At 38.0% G+C, this 15,926-nt stretch overlaps 3 protein-coding genes across 6 annotated transcripts in view; 2 read left to right on the forward strand and 1 right to left on the reverse strand.

The window, feature by feature from the left end:
* On the forward strand, window positions 1-12,822 carry C8H6orf62 (chromosome 8 C6orf62 homolog). 2 transcript variants are annotated; one of them, XM_081522172.1, is made up of 5 exons: window positions 1-1,088; window positions 4,116-4,292; window positions 5,318-5,440; window positions 8,608-8,742; window positions 11,448-12,822. In XM_081522172.1, exons 1-5 carry the CDS (start codon window positions 1,047-1,049, stop codon window positions 11,571-11,573), a joined length of 603 nt encoding a protein of 200 aa, XP_081378298.1. In that variant the 5' UTR covers window positions 1-1,046; the 3' UTR covers window positions 11,574-12,822. The 2 variants fall into 2 exon arrangements, with proteins under 2 accessions (XP_081378298.1, XP_081378297.1); XM_081522171.1 differs by lacking the exon at window positions 1-1,088 and adding an exon at window positions 1,694-2,428.
* The window catches only part of TDP2 (tyrosyl-DNA phosphodiesterase 2), a 22,732-nt gene continuing 18,322 nt past the window's right edge, over window positions 11,517-15,926 (forward strand). For all 3 annotated transcript variants that reach the window (XM_081522168.1, XM_081522167.1, XM_081522170.1), the window contains exon 1: window positions 11,517-11,980. The gene's annotated coding sequence lies outside the window, so the exon portion shown is untranslated. The remainder of the gene's footprint in view (window positions 11,981-15,926) is intronic.
* Window positions 13,489-15,926, reverse strand: part of ACOT13 (acyl-CoA thioesterase 13) — a 6,578-nt gene continuing 4,140 nt past the window's right edge. The window contains exon 3 of the mRNA XM_081522176.1: window positions 13,489-14,857. Within this exon, the coding sequence (XP_081378302.1) occupies window positions 14,653-14,857 (205 nt within the window). The 3' untranslated portion in view covers window positions 13,489-14,652. The remainder of the gene's footprint in view (window positions 14,858-15,926) is intronic.

Below are 15,926 nucleotides of genomic sequence, written 5' to 3' on the forward strand. Positions count from 1 at the left end.
GACGCAGCGGCCGTCGCTGCCATTTTAAGTTGTTTGTTCTCGCTTCTGGTCTCAGACGCGACTCTGCCCCGGACCTGAGAGGCGCCGAGGCCGCCGCTGTCGCTTCTGCAGCCACCGGTGGGGGGGAAACCAGGCTGTGCCACCGCGGACGCTCACCCTCCGCTTCGGCTTCTCCCCCCTCCGGGTCTCCTCGACCTTCTTTCCGAGAGCCGGAACCCGATCCGTGCGGAGAAGAAAAGACTCCAGAGCAGATGCTTGAACTGAAATAACTTTTTATTTTGGGGGGTTTTCTTCGCTGACAGACCCCCTGTAGCGCAGGGCTTCCCCTCCCCTCCTCTCTTCCCCTTCCGCCGCCAGTACAAATCCACCCCCCCTCCCCCTTCCTCCTCGTTTCTCCTCCTCTCTTTTCTCTCGCCGTCGCCGCCGTCCCCGCGTCCTTCCCGTCCGCCGCCGCCCGGGGCGCCGAGCCAGACTATGGGTCCCAGGTGGGGGCTGAGCGGCGGCAGCAGCGCGGGCGGCCCGGTCACAGTGCGCACTGCAGCGGGGATGGAGGGGTTCAGTTGGCTGGTGGTTTTCTCTTGACATGGCTCCTGCCCGTGCTGCGAGCAGCGCCCCCACCGCCGCCGCCTCTTCCGCCGCCGCCACCGCTCCGCCCGCAGGCTGCGGCTAGAGGGCCCGAACCCCGCCCGAGAGTCGGTCCGCCAGTCCCGGTCTCCGCGGGGACAAGGAGGGGACTTCCCCGTCACCCACCCCCGCCCCAGCCGCCTCCAGTCCATCCCCCCTGTTCCTTCGGGAAGCCAACTAACGACCCCGCCCTAAGCCATCCAAAGTCGGGAAACATGGTCTGTTCAACGTGAGAGCTGAATCCGGAATCCGGGAACTTAGTTTTTTTTTTTTTTTTTTTTCCTTTCCTTGGGTGGGGTGGGGTGGGCATACTTTAAAAAGTAATTAATATTAACGCAACTATTTTCTTTTCTTCCCACTGATCCTTTCCCTTTACCCTCTCCCGCCTCCTCTACCCGGGCGGGGATTGTTTCCACGATGAAATGAGTGAAAACCCGAGTGATCCAGTGTCTCCCGTGGTGCGAGTGAGTCGCTGCCGCTGAAGGCAAAGGGTGGGGGTGGGACCTCCGGGGGGTGGAAGGCAGGTGGTCCCCGGGCACTGCCTGGGCTTTGGGAGAAGAACCCGCCACCTTTGCCTCAGTAATGCTCACAAGAAGATAAGTCTCACTCCCCACGTTCTTGCACGCGGGCAGATTCATAGGGAACGGTCCCTCGGGGAATGTATGATTCATTGCAGGACTTGGGGTGTTGAGATCCTGGGCATTAATCAGATCTAACCACAGAGCCGGAATCATTATTATATCTTATTATATACCCCTTTTTCTTCTGCCATCATGATTCTCCTTGGCAGCAGCATTAGCAGCCGCCTGATGGTGAAAATGTGGGTGATGGGGAAATTGGTAATGACTCCGCTGTTTTTTCTTATGTCTCCTTTGGGCAACAGCTGCCCGCCCCCGGTATACACTGTAGTTGATTGCAGGGAAACCCTGAACCTCTCCCCTTCTTTCTCTACCGAGTTTGCACTTTTCTCTTTGCTTACCACCAAGTGTAATCAATAACACGCACTGATAATACATATAGCAATAGTGAAATCTGAAATAACTAAGAATTAATTAGGTACTACAGCCATGAATCTGGCTGGGTAAAGTCCAATTGGATATTTCAGTTTCATTCACCTACCCTGTTTTGGTTTTGGGGGGAGGTTATTTTGGTGGCTTTTTTTTTTTTTTTCCTTTTTGATATTTGGAAAGTAAGGATCACAGTCCCCCTCCTCATTCCTTTTCATTATTCCTTCTTTAAAAAGAGGGAGAAAAGATCCGGATGGATTTTAAGGATCGGACTGGTGTCAACTGTGTTTTATTGCACACCTAAATCCTATTAAAGGTTTTTCCGTTCCCCCACCTTTATTTTGGCAGTTAAGCCAAATGTGTTTTCCAGAAAGTTAGTGCAAGTATTTTCTCTTTGCTTCTTTCCTTCCCTTCCTTTTTCCCATCTGACCCAAACCTTTCTTGTCCAAACATGACTGGACAGCAGCTTTTGTTTCTTGACCCTGTAATATGACAGTCTCCTAATATTGCCAGAAGGTGCAGTTTTGGGGTTGCAGTCGTGATTTTAGCTATACAATCATATTAGCAGGAAAAAAAATGACTTGTTTCTGTTGTACTTAAGTCTTAAGAAAAAGTGCCCATAGTTTAGTGACAATTTCCAAAGGCTTTAGTACCACCTGTATTTCAAAATGGGGGACCCAAACTCCCGGAAGAAACAAGCTCTGAACAGACTACGTGCTCAGCTTAGAAAGAAAAAAGAATCTCTAGCTGACCAGTTTGACTTCAAGATGTATATTGCCTTTGTATTCAAGGAGAAGGTAATTTAAAGTTCTTAATGTGATTTAGCACAAGGTTTTTTGTAAGTGTATGTTATGTTGTTAGGTTTAAAGAGTAGTGGACAAAAGTCTTCATTTGTATGCTTTAACTTTGAACCTTAAGGTACATTACCTCAGTCAAAGGAGTTAGGATGTAATCATGAATGAAAGGCTTGTGTGCTCATTGGTTTGGAAATAACCTAATTCTAAAGCTGAGTAGGGTCCACTTGTAGTTAACATGGGGTGAGTAGCATTGTAAAACTCTCATTTTTGTTTTACAATAAATTTTATTTACTTGGAGTTATATAGAGAACTTGGTTACTGAATTTAAAGATTATCTAAGGTATATAGAATGTTTGAAAGTAGTAAATTGAAATCAGAATGTTTATTTGCTGAAAGCTTTCTGGTTCTTAAGCTACATGCTGTAGTTTACCTTTTCTCATGGTACATTTAGTGAAATAGAAGGCACTTTTATTTTTAGGAGCAGTTAATTACTGTAACATTAATTTGTCTTTAGAAGTACAGCATGACCAAAAGAAATGTATACTTTTTTTGGTGTTGAGTTAAGTCCACAGTAAAACAGCAAATAATGAGTTGTGAGTAGTCACGGAAAACATGATAAAAGCTTTTTGGCAACTTAAAATAATGGACAGTTTCTTAGATAATCAATTTCTATTTGGCATGAGGTTAGGTTTTGAATATTAAGGAAACACTACTTTGATTTTGTGCTTAAGCTGTGAGCTAATTTCACATCAGAAACAGCATCTTGTCATGGTATATCTTTAATTTGAAAGTTTCTCACATATTTATCCCCACTATTAAAGTTATTAGTATTTAAGAACTCTCGTAGCTGCTAGGTATAGCATAAAAAGTGGTTTCGAAAGTGGTTTGTTTTGAAATGATTGTCTCCAGATTGAATATCATGGATTTGCTTTTTTCTTTTTTCGTTAATTGCAGAATTGATAAGACCAGATTTTAATGAACACTATTATAATGTAGGTTCACTAGAAATATGAGATAAAAATAGACTAGATCTCTGAATTTAATCTATCGGATGCTGCAAATTAGATCATCTAGCTCTTCTCACACTTATGGAAATCTTGGACTGGACAGTATCCAAACAGTTGTCTTGAACAGTTCATGAATTTTATAACCTAAATTGATGAGTTCTTGATCTTAACTAAGTTTGAAGGTTTGGTGGACATTTTTTCTTTTCCTTTTGAATATTGACATTTGTAGTTACATAATACCCAGAAGGAATAATGGAAATTGACCCTAGAGTCTTGATTTTAAACTGCTGAGAGTTTGATTTTGCTGTATGTAGAACCAGTTAAGTGAACTTGCATCAGGAGTAAATCACTGTTGTGTTTTTTTAACCGCAGGGGTATCTGGTGTTTGTTTCTCATTGTTTAAGAAATACTGTCCAAAATAAGTTCTTGCTATGGTTACCATAATGCTAAAACATTCTGGTAATAGCCTATTTGTGTGTGGTTGGGAAGTAAGGGGGTTGAGGGAAGAACAGAGGTATCCACCTAGTTTGAAAATCTGTGTTTTCTGTACAGAAATGGCTTCAGTTACAAATTTTGCTGTGTTAGAATAATGCTACAAAACATTGTATTATGAACTCTGGGTGTTAAGAGAGGATGTGCTGCCAGTAGGTTAATACACCTTTTTTTTTTTTTCCTTTTAGAAGAAAAAATCAGCACTTTTTGAAGTGTCTGAGGTTATACCAGTTATGACAAATAATTATGAAGAAAATATCCTGAAAGGTGTGCGAGATTCCAGCTATTCCTTGGAAAGTTCCATAGAGCTTTTACAGAAAGATGTGGTGCAGCTCCATGCTCCTCGATATCAGTCTATGAGAAGGGTGAGTTCTGTTTTTATGTCTTGATTGGGTAGGCTTTTGTGAGTTAAACTTGCCTTTTTTTTTTTCTTCCTCTTAAGAATGGGTAGTGAATGGTGATCGTAAATCTCTTTAAAAACGGAATTTAAATAAAGCATGTGTAACTTTCTTAGGCATTACTCTGTTGGTAATGGTGTACATTGTTGTGATTCATGTATTACTGAGATTTCCTTTTTCAGGCGAGAATAAAACATCTTGCCTCTTGTAAATAAGGAACTTTTGAGGCGGTTTGTCTAAACTTCTGCAACTCATTGACAGTTACTGTGGGCAAAGTAACTTGAACAGGAGGGCCCCATCATTAGTAGGCTTGGGGGGCAGCCGGAGATAAACCATGTAGTGGTCTGGAAGAGGTTAATTGGCCTCAATAATCGGCATATGATAAAAATAGCATTTCACCTGTAATAAGGTGATTTAGAAGTTCCAGGACACCTTTGCTTAATTAGGGTTTGATTTTGAAGAGTGAAAATAATGGTACAAGAACTTAAAAGATAAAAAAAATGAGAGCTTCGGTTGCACTGATAAGTTTAGATCTCAATATGATAAACATTGGACCAATTGCTATGTGAACTCTACAAGATAAAAATTAGAATTAGGTCGTAAACTATTCAGATTGTATACAGTCCTATTACTGTCACCTCTTAAAAGACATAACACGTGGTAGACCCTTAACATGGATTTGCAGCAACTGTCAGGGCCCACTTAAAAGTGGGTTTTTTTTAAAGAAATAATTTACAGTACTACTCAGACTACAGTTGGTTGAATCCACAGGTAAAGAACTGCAGATATGGGGGGCTGGCTGTAAAGTTACATGCACAGTTTTCGACTCGGATCAGTGTCTCTCCTGCCCAGGTTGTTTAAGGGTCAGCTGTATAGTGAACCTTCTGCACTTATAAAATGTTTCTGTAGTCAGACCCTGTAATTTGTGATACTGCTTGTTATGGCTTTGTTTATTTGAAAGTAATGTTTTGTGTGTGTGTGGCATTTTACAGGATGTAATTGGCTGTACTCAGGAGATGGATTTCATTCTTTGGCCTCGGAATGATATTGAAAAAATTGTCTGTCTCCTGTTCTCTAGGTGGAAGGAATCTGATGAGCCTTTTAGGCCTGTTCAGGTATTTTATTCTAAAATAAGTGTGGTGAACACATAAATAAGTTGAAAACTCAGAGAATAGGGTCCAATTTAAGAAATTCCTTGGGAATATGCTTTCTGATAGGTTTTCCTTCACGAGTCCCTCCTGGCCTTTTGACTGTTGTAAGAATGGCCAACATTTGGATTATAGAATCTCTTTGAGAATGAGGTGGTTCTGACTACCCAGTGTGTCTTTGAAATTATGGTAAAGAAAATGTTTTAAGGTAGACATTTGTTGATTTATAGTGGGGCTTATAGATGAACTTGAGAAAATCTCTTCCCCTCCACCACACTCACTCCTAAAATACTTTGTACTTAACCCTGGTTCTGAGAGGAATCTCATCTAAGAAATGAATCACATCTAAGAAACTCTTTCCTAGGAGTTGATTTGCAGATAAAGCTTCATAGGAAGAAAGAATTTAGTAGTGGTTCTTAATTAACTTTCCTTGACATTTTGCTATGTTTTGACTTGTCATTTAATGTGCTTGACAATTTCTAATGTTTTATTTGAGGGAATTTACCTGTGTTGATGTAATTTTGTTTAGAATATATCGGTGTGCATGGTTGTAAGTACAAGAGCCACCAAAACATTAGTTGTGGTTAGTTTTAGGTCAGATATAGGTAACTTTTCCTTTTTTTCTTAAATATATATATATGTTCGATAAATTTCTACAATGAACATACTCGATCAGACAAACCTAAGAAGTAATTACATTTATTTAAAGACAAAGTATACCAAGCTAAATTTTAGAAGGCTTATTTTGAACTAATTGCCTAGGACTATGAAAATTGTCATTGAAAAAATTTTGCTTTTATCCATTCTAACGAAGTGTCTTTATAGTGCTTTTGGGTGTAATAAACTTGAGAACTCAAGTGTTACTTTTCTTTAAAATCATGGCTGTTATATTGAGTGTTGACTGCTAGGCTGTCTTTTGAATAACATTTGATGTATGTTGAATCTCAGTCCTTAAACTAGGTAGATAGGAACCTCCTTTTGCAAAGAAACTGTCAGGTAAATAATCCAAGGTCATGCAGATAAGTGGTAGTCAAGACTTAAGTCTAGACTGACTATAAAGCCTACGCTCTTAACTCACTACCCTGTACTGTGGAAAGTTCCCTGAATGATAAAACCTTAAATTACGGACTGAATATAAGCAGTAGGATATAGGATTATCTAGGATATAGATAATATTTTTATAGTTAGCAGTGTAAAAACAAACATACGTCTTTGAAGTAATTTTAATATAAATATCCTGAATGAGAAACTTTAAAAATAACAGGGTTTATTCTCTCAAGATAGGTGAAGGAAAGGTAAACTTTAATTCACATACCTTTTTTTGTGACTCAAAGCATTTTAAAATCAGAATACTTCAGTAGTGAGATTTAATAGGAACCACAGTAAAGATTGTTTTAAAATATTGTTTTAAAATATTTTCTTTTTCATGTGGACCGTTCCTTCCCAAATCTCTGGATATTCAAACAGGATAGAATCGATGTGCCACAGAAGCACAGCAAGGCCTTTTTCAGTCTCAACTTTCTTGTCAGTGTGTTACTCTGCTGGCCTTTTCTGTCCACCCTGATACATGCCGTAGTGAAACACTTGAAGCTGTCTTTCTCGAGCAGCGTCTTGATTTTGACACCCTTACGTTTGTGTAGGTTCTGTTTCTTAGAATGGCGTTTTCCAAATTGCTTACCATTATTATTTTCCCCAGGGGAAATTACTGTCATCTTTCAAGGCCCAATCCAAAATCATCTGCTAATAGTGCCCTCATTGTCTACTGTTAGTTATCTATTCTTTCTTCTCATGGCGCTTTTAACAGTAAGAACTCATTTTAAGATTTTTTTACAAATAACCACATCGTATTCTGGGAAAGGGTTGAAGTAAGTTAGGATTTACATTTTTATGTGCTTTTCCTCTTCAGCAGTATGTGAGTCCCTTAAGATTGAGATAATCTTATTTATATTTGTCAGTATCTAATAACATGCTTTTTGTATTGAGTTCAATAAATATTTGAATTGTGCAAAAGTACAGTTCAGTATTTTATGTACAGTCATGTGTAGGAGATACCACATTTATTTAATTATTTAATATTATGGCTTATGAGAAAAACTATTGAGTAGTAAAATCCTAGATAGCAAGGTCTGATGTTTTTTCCATGTTAGTACTTTCCACTGTCTTTGACATAATGGGAAAATAAAGATTGTTTGAACCAAATGGGCTAATAATCATTTTTACAATTCACTATTCTAAAGTATCAGATTGTTTAAGGTTTCCAGGTTTCTTGAATTCCCTGTTAGCCTGGTCTTTTCACCTATCATTTGTCCTCTCCATAAACGTTTTGTTGGATAATCTTCCTCATGTTAAAAGATCAAAAGAATGTTATGACTGACTTGATAACTGTTCTTCATAATGTAAAAAACTTTACTAATATGAAAAAAATGTGTATAAAAACATTTTTTTTTAAATTTGAGGGGTTCCTGTACCCTCAGATACTCATCTTTGTGAGGCCTGGAAGTATATTTCAGGTGTGGGTTTTACATTTCATTTACTCCTCGTAACTGATGGGTTAGAGCCCTTTTATTTTATAGGTGAGGAAGCTGAAATTTAGAACAGTTAAGGGGTTTGCACAGGTCACATAAGTAGTGAGGTGTGCAGCTGGGATTGGAATATAAGTAGATTTCTTTCCAAGAGCCATCTGCGCATTCTTTGTTATATAAGAGAAAGATGGGTGGTGGTATTGGACTAAGTATTAAAGTAGGAGTCTTGATCTGAATGGGTCTGAAAATCTCATTTTATGATATTTGGCTTAAAAGAAATATTAAAATTTAGTCACTTCGGTATAGTTTTTCTTGAAGGTCAAATTATGAAGTGTTACGCAATAGGACTTTCCATGATGAAGGAAATCTTGTGTATCCCAAGAGATTATTTAGAATGGTGGCCACCAGCCACATGAGACTATTGATCATTTGAAATGCGGCCAGTACAGTTAAAGAACTGAGTTTTCAATTCCATTTAATTAATATAAATGTAAGGAGTCTCTATTGGTTACCATATTAGAGAGCACAACTATATGCATATGGGTGCAGTAGATGTTTTAGGTAGTGTAACATGCTTACAGTTACATGTAAATGTCTTTATTTCTTACTTAGGCCAAATTTGAGTTTCATCACGGTGACTATGAAAAACAGTTTCTGCACGTACTGAGCCGAAAGGACAAGACTGGAATTGTTGTCAACAATCCTAACCAGTCGGTGTTTCTCTTCATTGACAGACAGCACTTGCAGGTAAGCTTTCTTATTTTGTAAACCACATAAGGGCTCATTTTAAAAGTTTCCTGGTTAGTAAATTGTTTTCTGTATGTTAACTTAATTCTGATTTGCCTCTTCAGTATTGCATTATTTTTGAAGTTATTTAAGAACCAAGAAACAGATGTCCTGACCTTAACCTGGAACACTGGTTCCCAAACTGCTGCATATTGGATCTACGTGGGGAGCTTTTCTGCAAGTCATGATTTCAGTTTGCAATAATCAGAATCTGTAATTTGAATAAAATCTTCAAGAGATTGATAACACAATTATGTTTTGAGAAGCGCTGGCTTAGATCTTTTAAATATCTAAAAGGATGAAAGCACATTTGTATTTTAAAGGTCCACATGTATTTTAAATAAGTACTTCCAATTTAAGTAGCAATCCAAGTATTCCAAATTGATTTTTATTCTGTAAAATGTTGATTCTTATCAACCTAAGCCTAATAAATGTCATAACTTAGAATTTATAGTGGGTAATAGATACTTTGTTAATTAACTGTTAAAAATAGCATCATTGTAATTTATTCAGCATTCATTCAACAGATGAGTGCTAAGTGTCCGGTATTGTATAGCAGTGAATAAGTTAGAAATTCCTGCCCTATAGGTTGCCATTTCATTGTGGGAAACCTAGAAGTAGGTAAGTAATAAATACTAAGAGAAAAGAGGGAATTACACTGTTCGGTGTGAATTCTTAGTGTCACCAGAGAAGGCCTCATTGAGAAGGCGATTTTAAATACATTTTTTAAAAAGTACGATATTAATTGCATTGTGTACAACATTTTTGTTTTTATTTTATTTGAGCAAGTCTGTGCAAGGTACTAGAGAATTAGAAATGGGAGTCATACTGCTACCTTCAAGGAGCTAATAGGCTACTTGGAAAGATTGTATGTTTTGTACCTTATAGAAAGTAATTTTATGGTGTAGTTACAAGTAAAAGAAACTGGGAGTTAAGAAAATTAATTTCACTGGAAGCATGTGATAAACCTGATAGAAAACCATACAGTTTAGGTGGGATGTTTTTTGTTTTGGGCCTTTTTTGTTTTAGTTTCTTACTTACCTTAGCGCTCCTGTGGTGAAAATTTTTTGGTTGACTCTTTTATCCTTTTTAATTGCTTATAGTATACTTTCGTTTGAGTTACTTACTGAGAAAGTACTGTAGAGCAGGATGTTGGACTAGTGTCTATAGTTGACCCTTGAATGACACAGGTTTCAACTGCACTGGTCCACTTATACATGAAATTTTTTCAATAAATACATATTGCTCAGTCCAGTTGGCTGAATTCATGGTTTGTTCAGTCAGCTGATGTGGAACTGTATATATGGAGGGAAGACTAAGTTATACCTGGAGATTTTCAACTGCATTTAGGGTCTGTGTTCCAATCCCTGAGCTTTAGGTGTCGTAAGTGTCATCTGTACATAATATTTTACACATTCATGACGTAACCTTTTTTTTTTGATACTTCCAGGCTATGTGGTTTATCTGTGAATTTTTTCAAATTTTCACAAATCTCAAATTTTTTCCAATATATTTATTGAAAAAATTTACCTCTATGTGGTCCTGAGCAGCCCAAACCCATGTTGTTTAGGGGTCAACTGTATTATGTACCAAACTCAATGTCAATACTAAGAGCTTTCCTTGTATGAGCTCATTTAATCCTCACAACAGTTTTTTGATGTGTAGATCTTACTACTTCCATTTTATAGTTAAGGAAATTAAGAAATTTGATTGAAATCTCGTAGCAGAGATCTGCCCTTTATATTCTAACATAATATATATGATAAGGGCTAGACCAAAAAGGTTTTGAAAGGGTGGTGGTATAGAAATTCATGCCTAGAATTCGGATTCTAACATACATGCAGTAACTTACTGGCCATGAGACCTTGGACAGATAACTTCTGTGATCATGTTCTTTTCTATAAATGTAGTAAATGAAAGTCAGGTTTTAAAAGTTAAAATGAAAAAATATATATGTATGGGTTCATTTATGTGCATAGGTATGTAGACTGCTTCAGACATTGGCCAAGTCCACCTTCTGTTCCTTTTGCCTTTTTTTTTTAAGAGATGCTATAGTGAAAAGATGCAAAACTTTGAAGGCAGTTCCAGGTTCAGACTTCATCTTCCACTTATTAGCAGTAGTTTTTTGTGAAAGTACCTAGCACTTGTTTATCAGAAGTTAGATGTTAAAATGGTAACTGCTTTTTAAAAATACTTAACGAGTGTGATTGATCTGTTAATACTTTGGCCTTGTCCTTTACCTCAAGATAGGCTTAAATCTCTTCACCTGTTTCTAATTTCTCTACCTTCTGCTCTCACCACATCTGCTGACTTTCTGTATACAAATGTGATTGCAAACCTGTATTCAAATCTGTCTCCATGATATGCCTTTAATCCTAATTTCTTTTAGCTAGTAGTCTGACTTTCCTAACTTTTTAAAGTCTGCATGAATTTTGTAAACATTTTGTTTATAATCATGTTGACTCTTTTCTGTATTTTGTATGTCAGGGTTCTGTCCTGACTAGACTAAGGTCCCCATGAGCAGGGACCGTCATTTCTTGCCTCACTTGATACGCTTTGTTACTGTGTTCTTAAGTGCTTAATAAATTGTGGGCGATTTTCATGTGATTATTGGCCAGTTACGTTGAAGTCCTTAAGAATATTCTAAAATTTTTTTCCCCTTCCAGACTCCAAAAAACAAAGCTACAATCTTCAAGTTATGCAGCATCTGCCTCTACCTGCCACAGGAACAGCTTACCCACTGGGCAGTTGGCACCATAGAGGATCACCTCCATCCTTACATGCCAGAATAGAGGGCTGACCAGCAAAATGGAGAAGATCAGAGAGTGCAGCAGCAATTTTTTTTTTCCTTACCACTTGATTCTTTCAGAGTTTAAAGAAAAATGGACTCATGCACAGAACACTATGCATTTTGAAACGTGTTCATTCTGGATTTTTTTTTTAAATCATTTGTATCTCAGAACTTAAATTCGATGTCTTCTGCACGGACTGTGTGAAAGAAGATGCTTTGCGTATTTGCTGCACTGCATCAGCATCTTACTAAAAATGTGAAATGAAAGGACTGTTGTACACTGAAATGCTGAAATGTTTCTGAAAGCACAAGGTGATACTCAGTTTTGATGGTCTTTCCATTTGTGCTGGTGTTGGCCTCTTTGACACCTGTCATCAGTATTTGGAGGGTGAGAAGTGAATGTAACAGGTATAAACAACATTTTTAAAACTTATAGCTTTGCTATAATCACCGTTGTTCAGAGCAGTGTCAGATTCATTCTAATGGCCAAAAGTGGTTGTTTAAAAAAGAAAAGAAGATACAACCATGGGAAAGAAATCTTTAAAAAGCATCTCGTTGTAGGCAGTCTTGCCTGATATATTACTGGGTCATGTTTGTTTCCTGGTACTCATAAATGTATGTATTTTATTTCCAGATCTCTTTCCCCGAGTTGCTGTTATGAAAGAGTATTCTGCCGAGTGTGCACAGTTACACACGTTAAAGCAGATATTGAGTCTGAAGTAGCTAAGCGGCTATGAAACTGAGAAATACATTCATAGCTGCAGAAACCACGATAGGTAGAGGACTTTGCTTTTGGTTTTTGTTTTTTGGTTTTGAAAGATTTTTATTATAAACAAAAACAATTCCAGTGAATTGTGCAGAAATACTGGTTTTTATACCATCTAAAGGAAAACTTAGGCTTTTTTTTGATGTAGAAAAGTTATTAAAGTTGGGATCTTAAATTGTGTGGGGAGGAAAAAAACACCATTGAGTGTCAAAGTTCTAAAAGCAGAACTCATTTTGTGCAATGAACATAAGGAAAGACTACTGTATAGTTTTTTTTTGTTTTATTTTTCTTTTAAATGAAGAAAAGCTTTGCTTAAGGGTTGCATACTTTTATTGGAGTAAATCTGAATGATCCTACTCCTTTGGAGTAAAACTTAGTGCTTACCGGTTTCCAATTGTATTTAGCTTCTGGTTGGAATTTGAATAAATGAAAACCTAAATAAAATAGGTGAAAGTTCCCTGACTATTCAGGTGAATACACAAAACTGAAGTGGTAACTTTTCTTCTAAGTCACTTGGGTACCTGTTACTGAAACCTTAGCCCATGGCTAAACCGTAAACTCAGAAGAGAAGTTGGGTTTGTAATTTCAACAGGAATGGGAATCAAAGACATTTTGTCAGCTTTTAACAATTACCATCCTGGCCTTACACCTGGCTTTGTGGAAAAAACAAAACTATTCTTAATTTCACAATGCACTTTCATGTTTTCTGATCAATTGACAATTGGAATCTACTTGAAATGAACACTTTCCCATGGTCAGGGACTGTTATAAACTGGTTACCTAACAGCCCTGAATGGAACTAGGTGCAGAGGTTTAGGAACTTGCCCCCATGCTCAAGTTTTGAAGAGTTGAGGCCAATTTTTTTAAAAAAAACAATGTCCTTATTTGGCATTTGAGTGATTGCCTTTGTGGTTAAATTTGGATTAGGTATCCTGGTCATTGCCCATTGTGAGTGATGTTACACCCCCTGAAGTTAATATCCAGAAACACACTGCTTGTGTGCTCTTTATTGATGTTCATGTTCATTGGTGAAGGTGGTGTCCTATTTCCCCATTTCATATTTACTCTTCTACGTGTGCCAGCATTTTGTTAAAAAAGGAAGAACTCTCCTGTCTCAGCCATTTATTGTTACCTAAACAGTATGGACTCATTTCTTTTCAATGCTATATAGTTTATTTGTAACTGGAAGATAATTGCTTTACAATAGTGTGGGTTCTGCCATACATTAGCACGAATCACCCATGGGTATACATGTCCCCTCCCTCATGAACTTCCACCTCCCACCCCTCTAGGTTATCACAGAGCACTGGGTTTGAGCTCTCTGCATCATACACTGCTATGTAATTTTCATGCCTTGTTTTATTGAGCGCTTCCTGACTTTCAAATACAAGATAGGTTCATCTTGTTATTTCCCTATCCCACCCCCCAGCTCTGAAATCAGCTTTCTCCAGGGATCCCAAGTTAACTTTTTCGTGGGCAATACTAGATCTGGATTTCCTGTGTGTTCATTGCTACTATCAAGTCTGCTTCTGCCCTTCCAGGAAACAGGGCTATATATATTCTGATGTGTATGTTGTATTCTAATACAACCAAAGGATCATCAACCTTTAACTGTTAACTGTTTCCAACTTCCAAAGGAAATTACTTCCTTTCTTTATGATCATCAGTTGTGAAATGTTAGAACTAAGACCCTGATGCAGAAACCAATTATAAACACCACAGTCACAGAAATTTGAGAAATTGACTAAACAGTTTGTGAACTTGATCTTTCCAATACCAAGCATTAGGAGATTGAAGATCTGCATGGTTTTATCCTAGGTACTAGAAAAGGGGTAATTCGGTGCTCCCCACTACCACCACTATAAAATATACCAATCCTGAATTGTCAGAAAAGCAGCATACCCACTGGGCTATTTATCACTAATCTGCTCACTCTTATTTTTCAGTGTGTCCTGTGGTTCATCTGTTTTGAAGTTCCATAATCTTGGAATTGGGTTTTAAAAAAAAGTAGCATTTTAGAGCTGAGAAGGACCTTGTCCTTTAGCTCAATACTAGGTTTTAGTTTTAAGGTAATCTTACCTCAAATGGCCCTGTGAGTTTTGCTTTACCTGTTTTCAAAGCACTCTGAGCTAAGAGTGTTTTCATGCAAGTATCACGTATGATAACAGACTAAAATTTAAGAGGCTTGAAATCAAAAGAATATTGACCACCCCCTGTCCTGTATTCCACTTGATCTCCGGCATTTTCCCCAAAGACTATTTCTTGGCTACTTCTAGTTGTGCTATTTTGAAAATTACATTTGTCCAAGTCAGGTTTACTCTGGACACTCACTGTTGGACATCTTCACGTAGCCTTCAGATGGTCTGTTTCCCATGTGTTTGGTATGTCTGCCTTGTGCTATTAATTTTCCCGTGGCCTTGTTAGTCAGATCCACAGAAGCAAATGAAATTGATCTTCCTTCCTTCAGAATATGTGCTGTAATCAGTATGTCTTCTCCTATTTTAGCAGGTGATATGTACCTTGAAAGGAAACATTTAAATTTAGTTAACAAATAGTTTTTAAAAGAGTTGTGTGCATCTCATAATAGCCTTCTTACGTTACTTTTTTTCCTAGATAGTTCAAGAATATCAGTAAACTTTCTGTCCTTTCTAATTTGAATGGCTGATCCTGACCCAGTTATCTCTTACTGATTCCTTACACGCACACAGGTTTCTTTTCCCATAAACACGGGGGTTTTCAACTGCTCCCCAGCCCTGCGGCCCTTCTTTGTTTTTAGGTTTCCTACTTCATATTTATTTGGGGCTAGTGAAAGATTCCCCCAGGCTTTCATTTAATTTGCTTAACTTCCTACATGAGGTAATACTTGGTGTTTTGTTATCAATATGCAGAAGTTACTCAGCTCTAAAATGATTTAAAAACAACTAGAAGGAATTAATATGAGGCCCTCTTGGATCTCACGCAGCTCCTGATGGTGGCCAATACTTTGGCCACACATACTTGGAAAGGCCAAAATGATGTTTGGCTTATTAAAGATGCCTTATGGTTGTAATGGCACTGTCTTGGAAGTGCAGTGCTAGGTTAGAAGACCTCTGCTCCTAATAGTCTTGAGGCAAAGCAGGGTCATCAGGCGGTCTTAACCCTCATCACATGGACTGCTGAATATGCGCCTCAATACCCCAGCAGTTCTTTTTGTACAGCTTAATCTCAAAAGACCTTTGCATTTTAGTCTTGTGATTTTCTTACGGCATGCTCATTTCCACAGTAAAGACAGACTAATTGTTAGCCTAAGAAAAGATTTAGATCGAAACCTGATGACTGACATCATTTACATTGAACTCATGTCATATAACATCGGCTTTCCCACCCTAGTTTATGCCTCCCCTTCCAACAAAAATCCTATCCTCTGTAGCTTAGGTGGAAAAATCGATTGTCTTTTCCAACACCACATTTCAAAAAAGCATCAGTTCTTCCAGTGCTCAGTTTTCTTTATGGTCCAGCTGTCATCCATACATGACTACTGGGGAAACCATAGCTTTGACTAGACGGACCTTTGTCGGCAAAGGTACGTCTCTGCTTTTTAGTATGCTG

The sequence above is a fragment of the Giraffa tippelskirchi genome, chromosome 8, assembly GCF_054371585.1.
Source record: "Giraffa tippelskirchi isolate mGirTip1 chromosome 8, T2T-mGirTip1v1.2.pri, whole genome shotgun sequence".
Taxonomy (NCBI): Eukaryota; Metazoa; Chordata; class Mammalia; order Artiodactyla; family Giraffidae; genus Giraffa; species Giraffa tippelskirchi.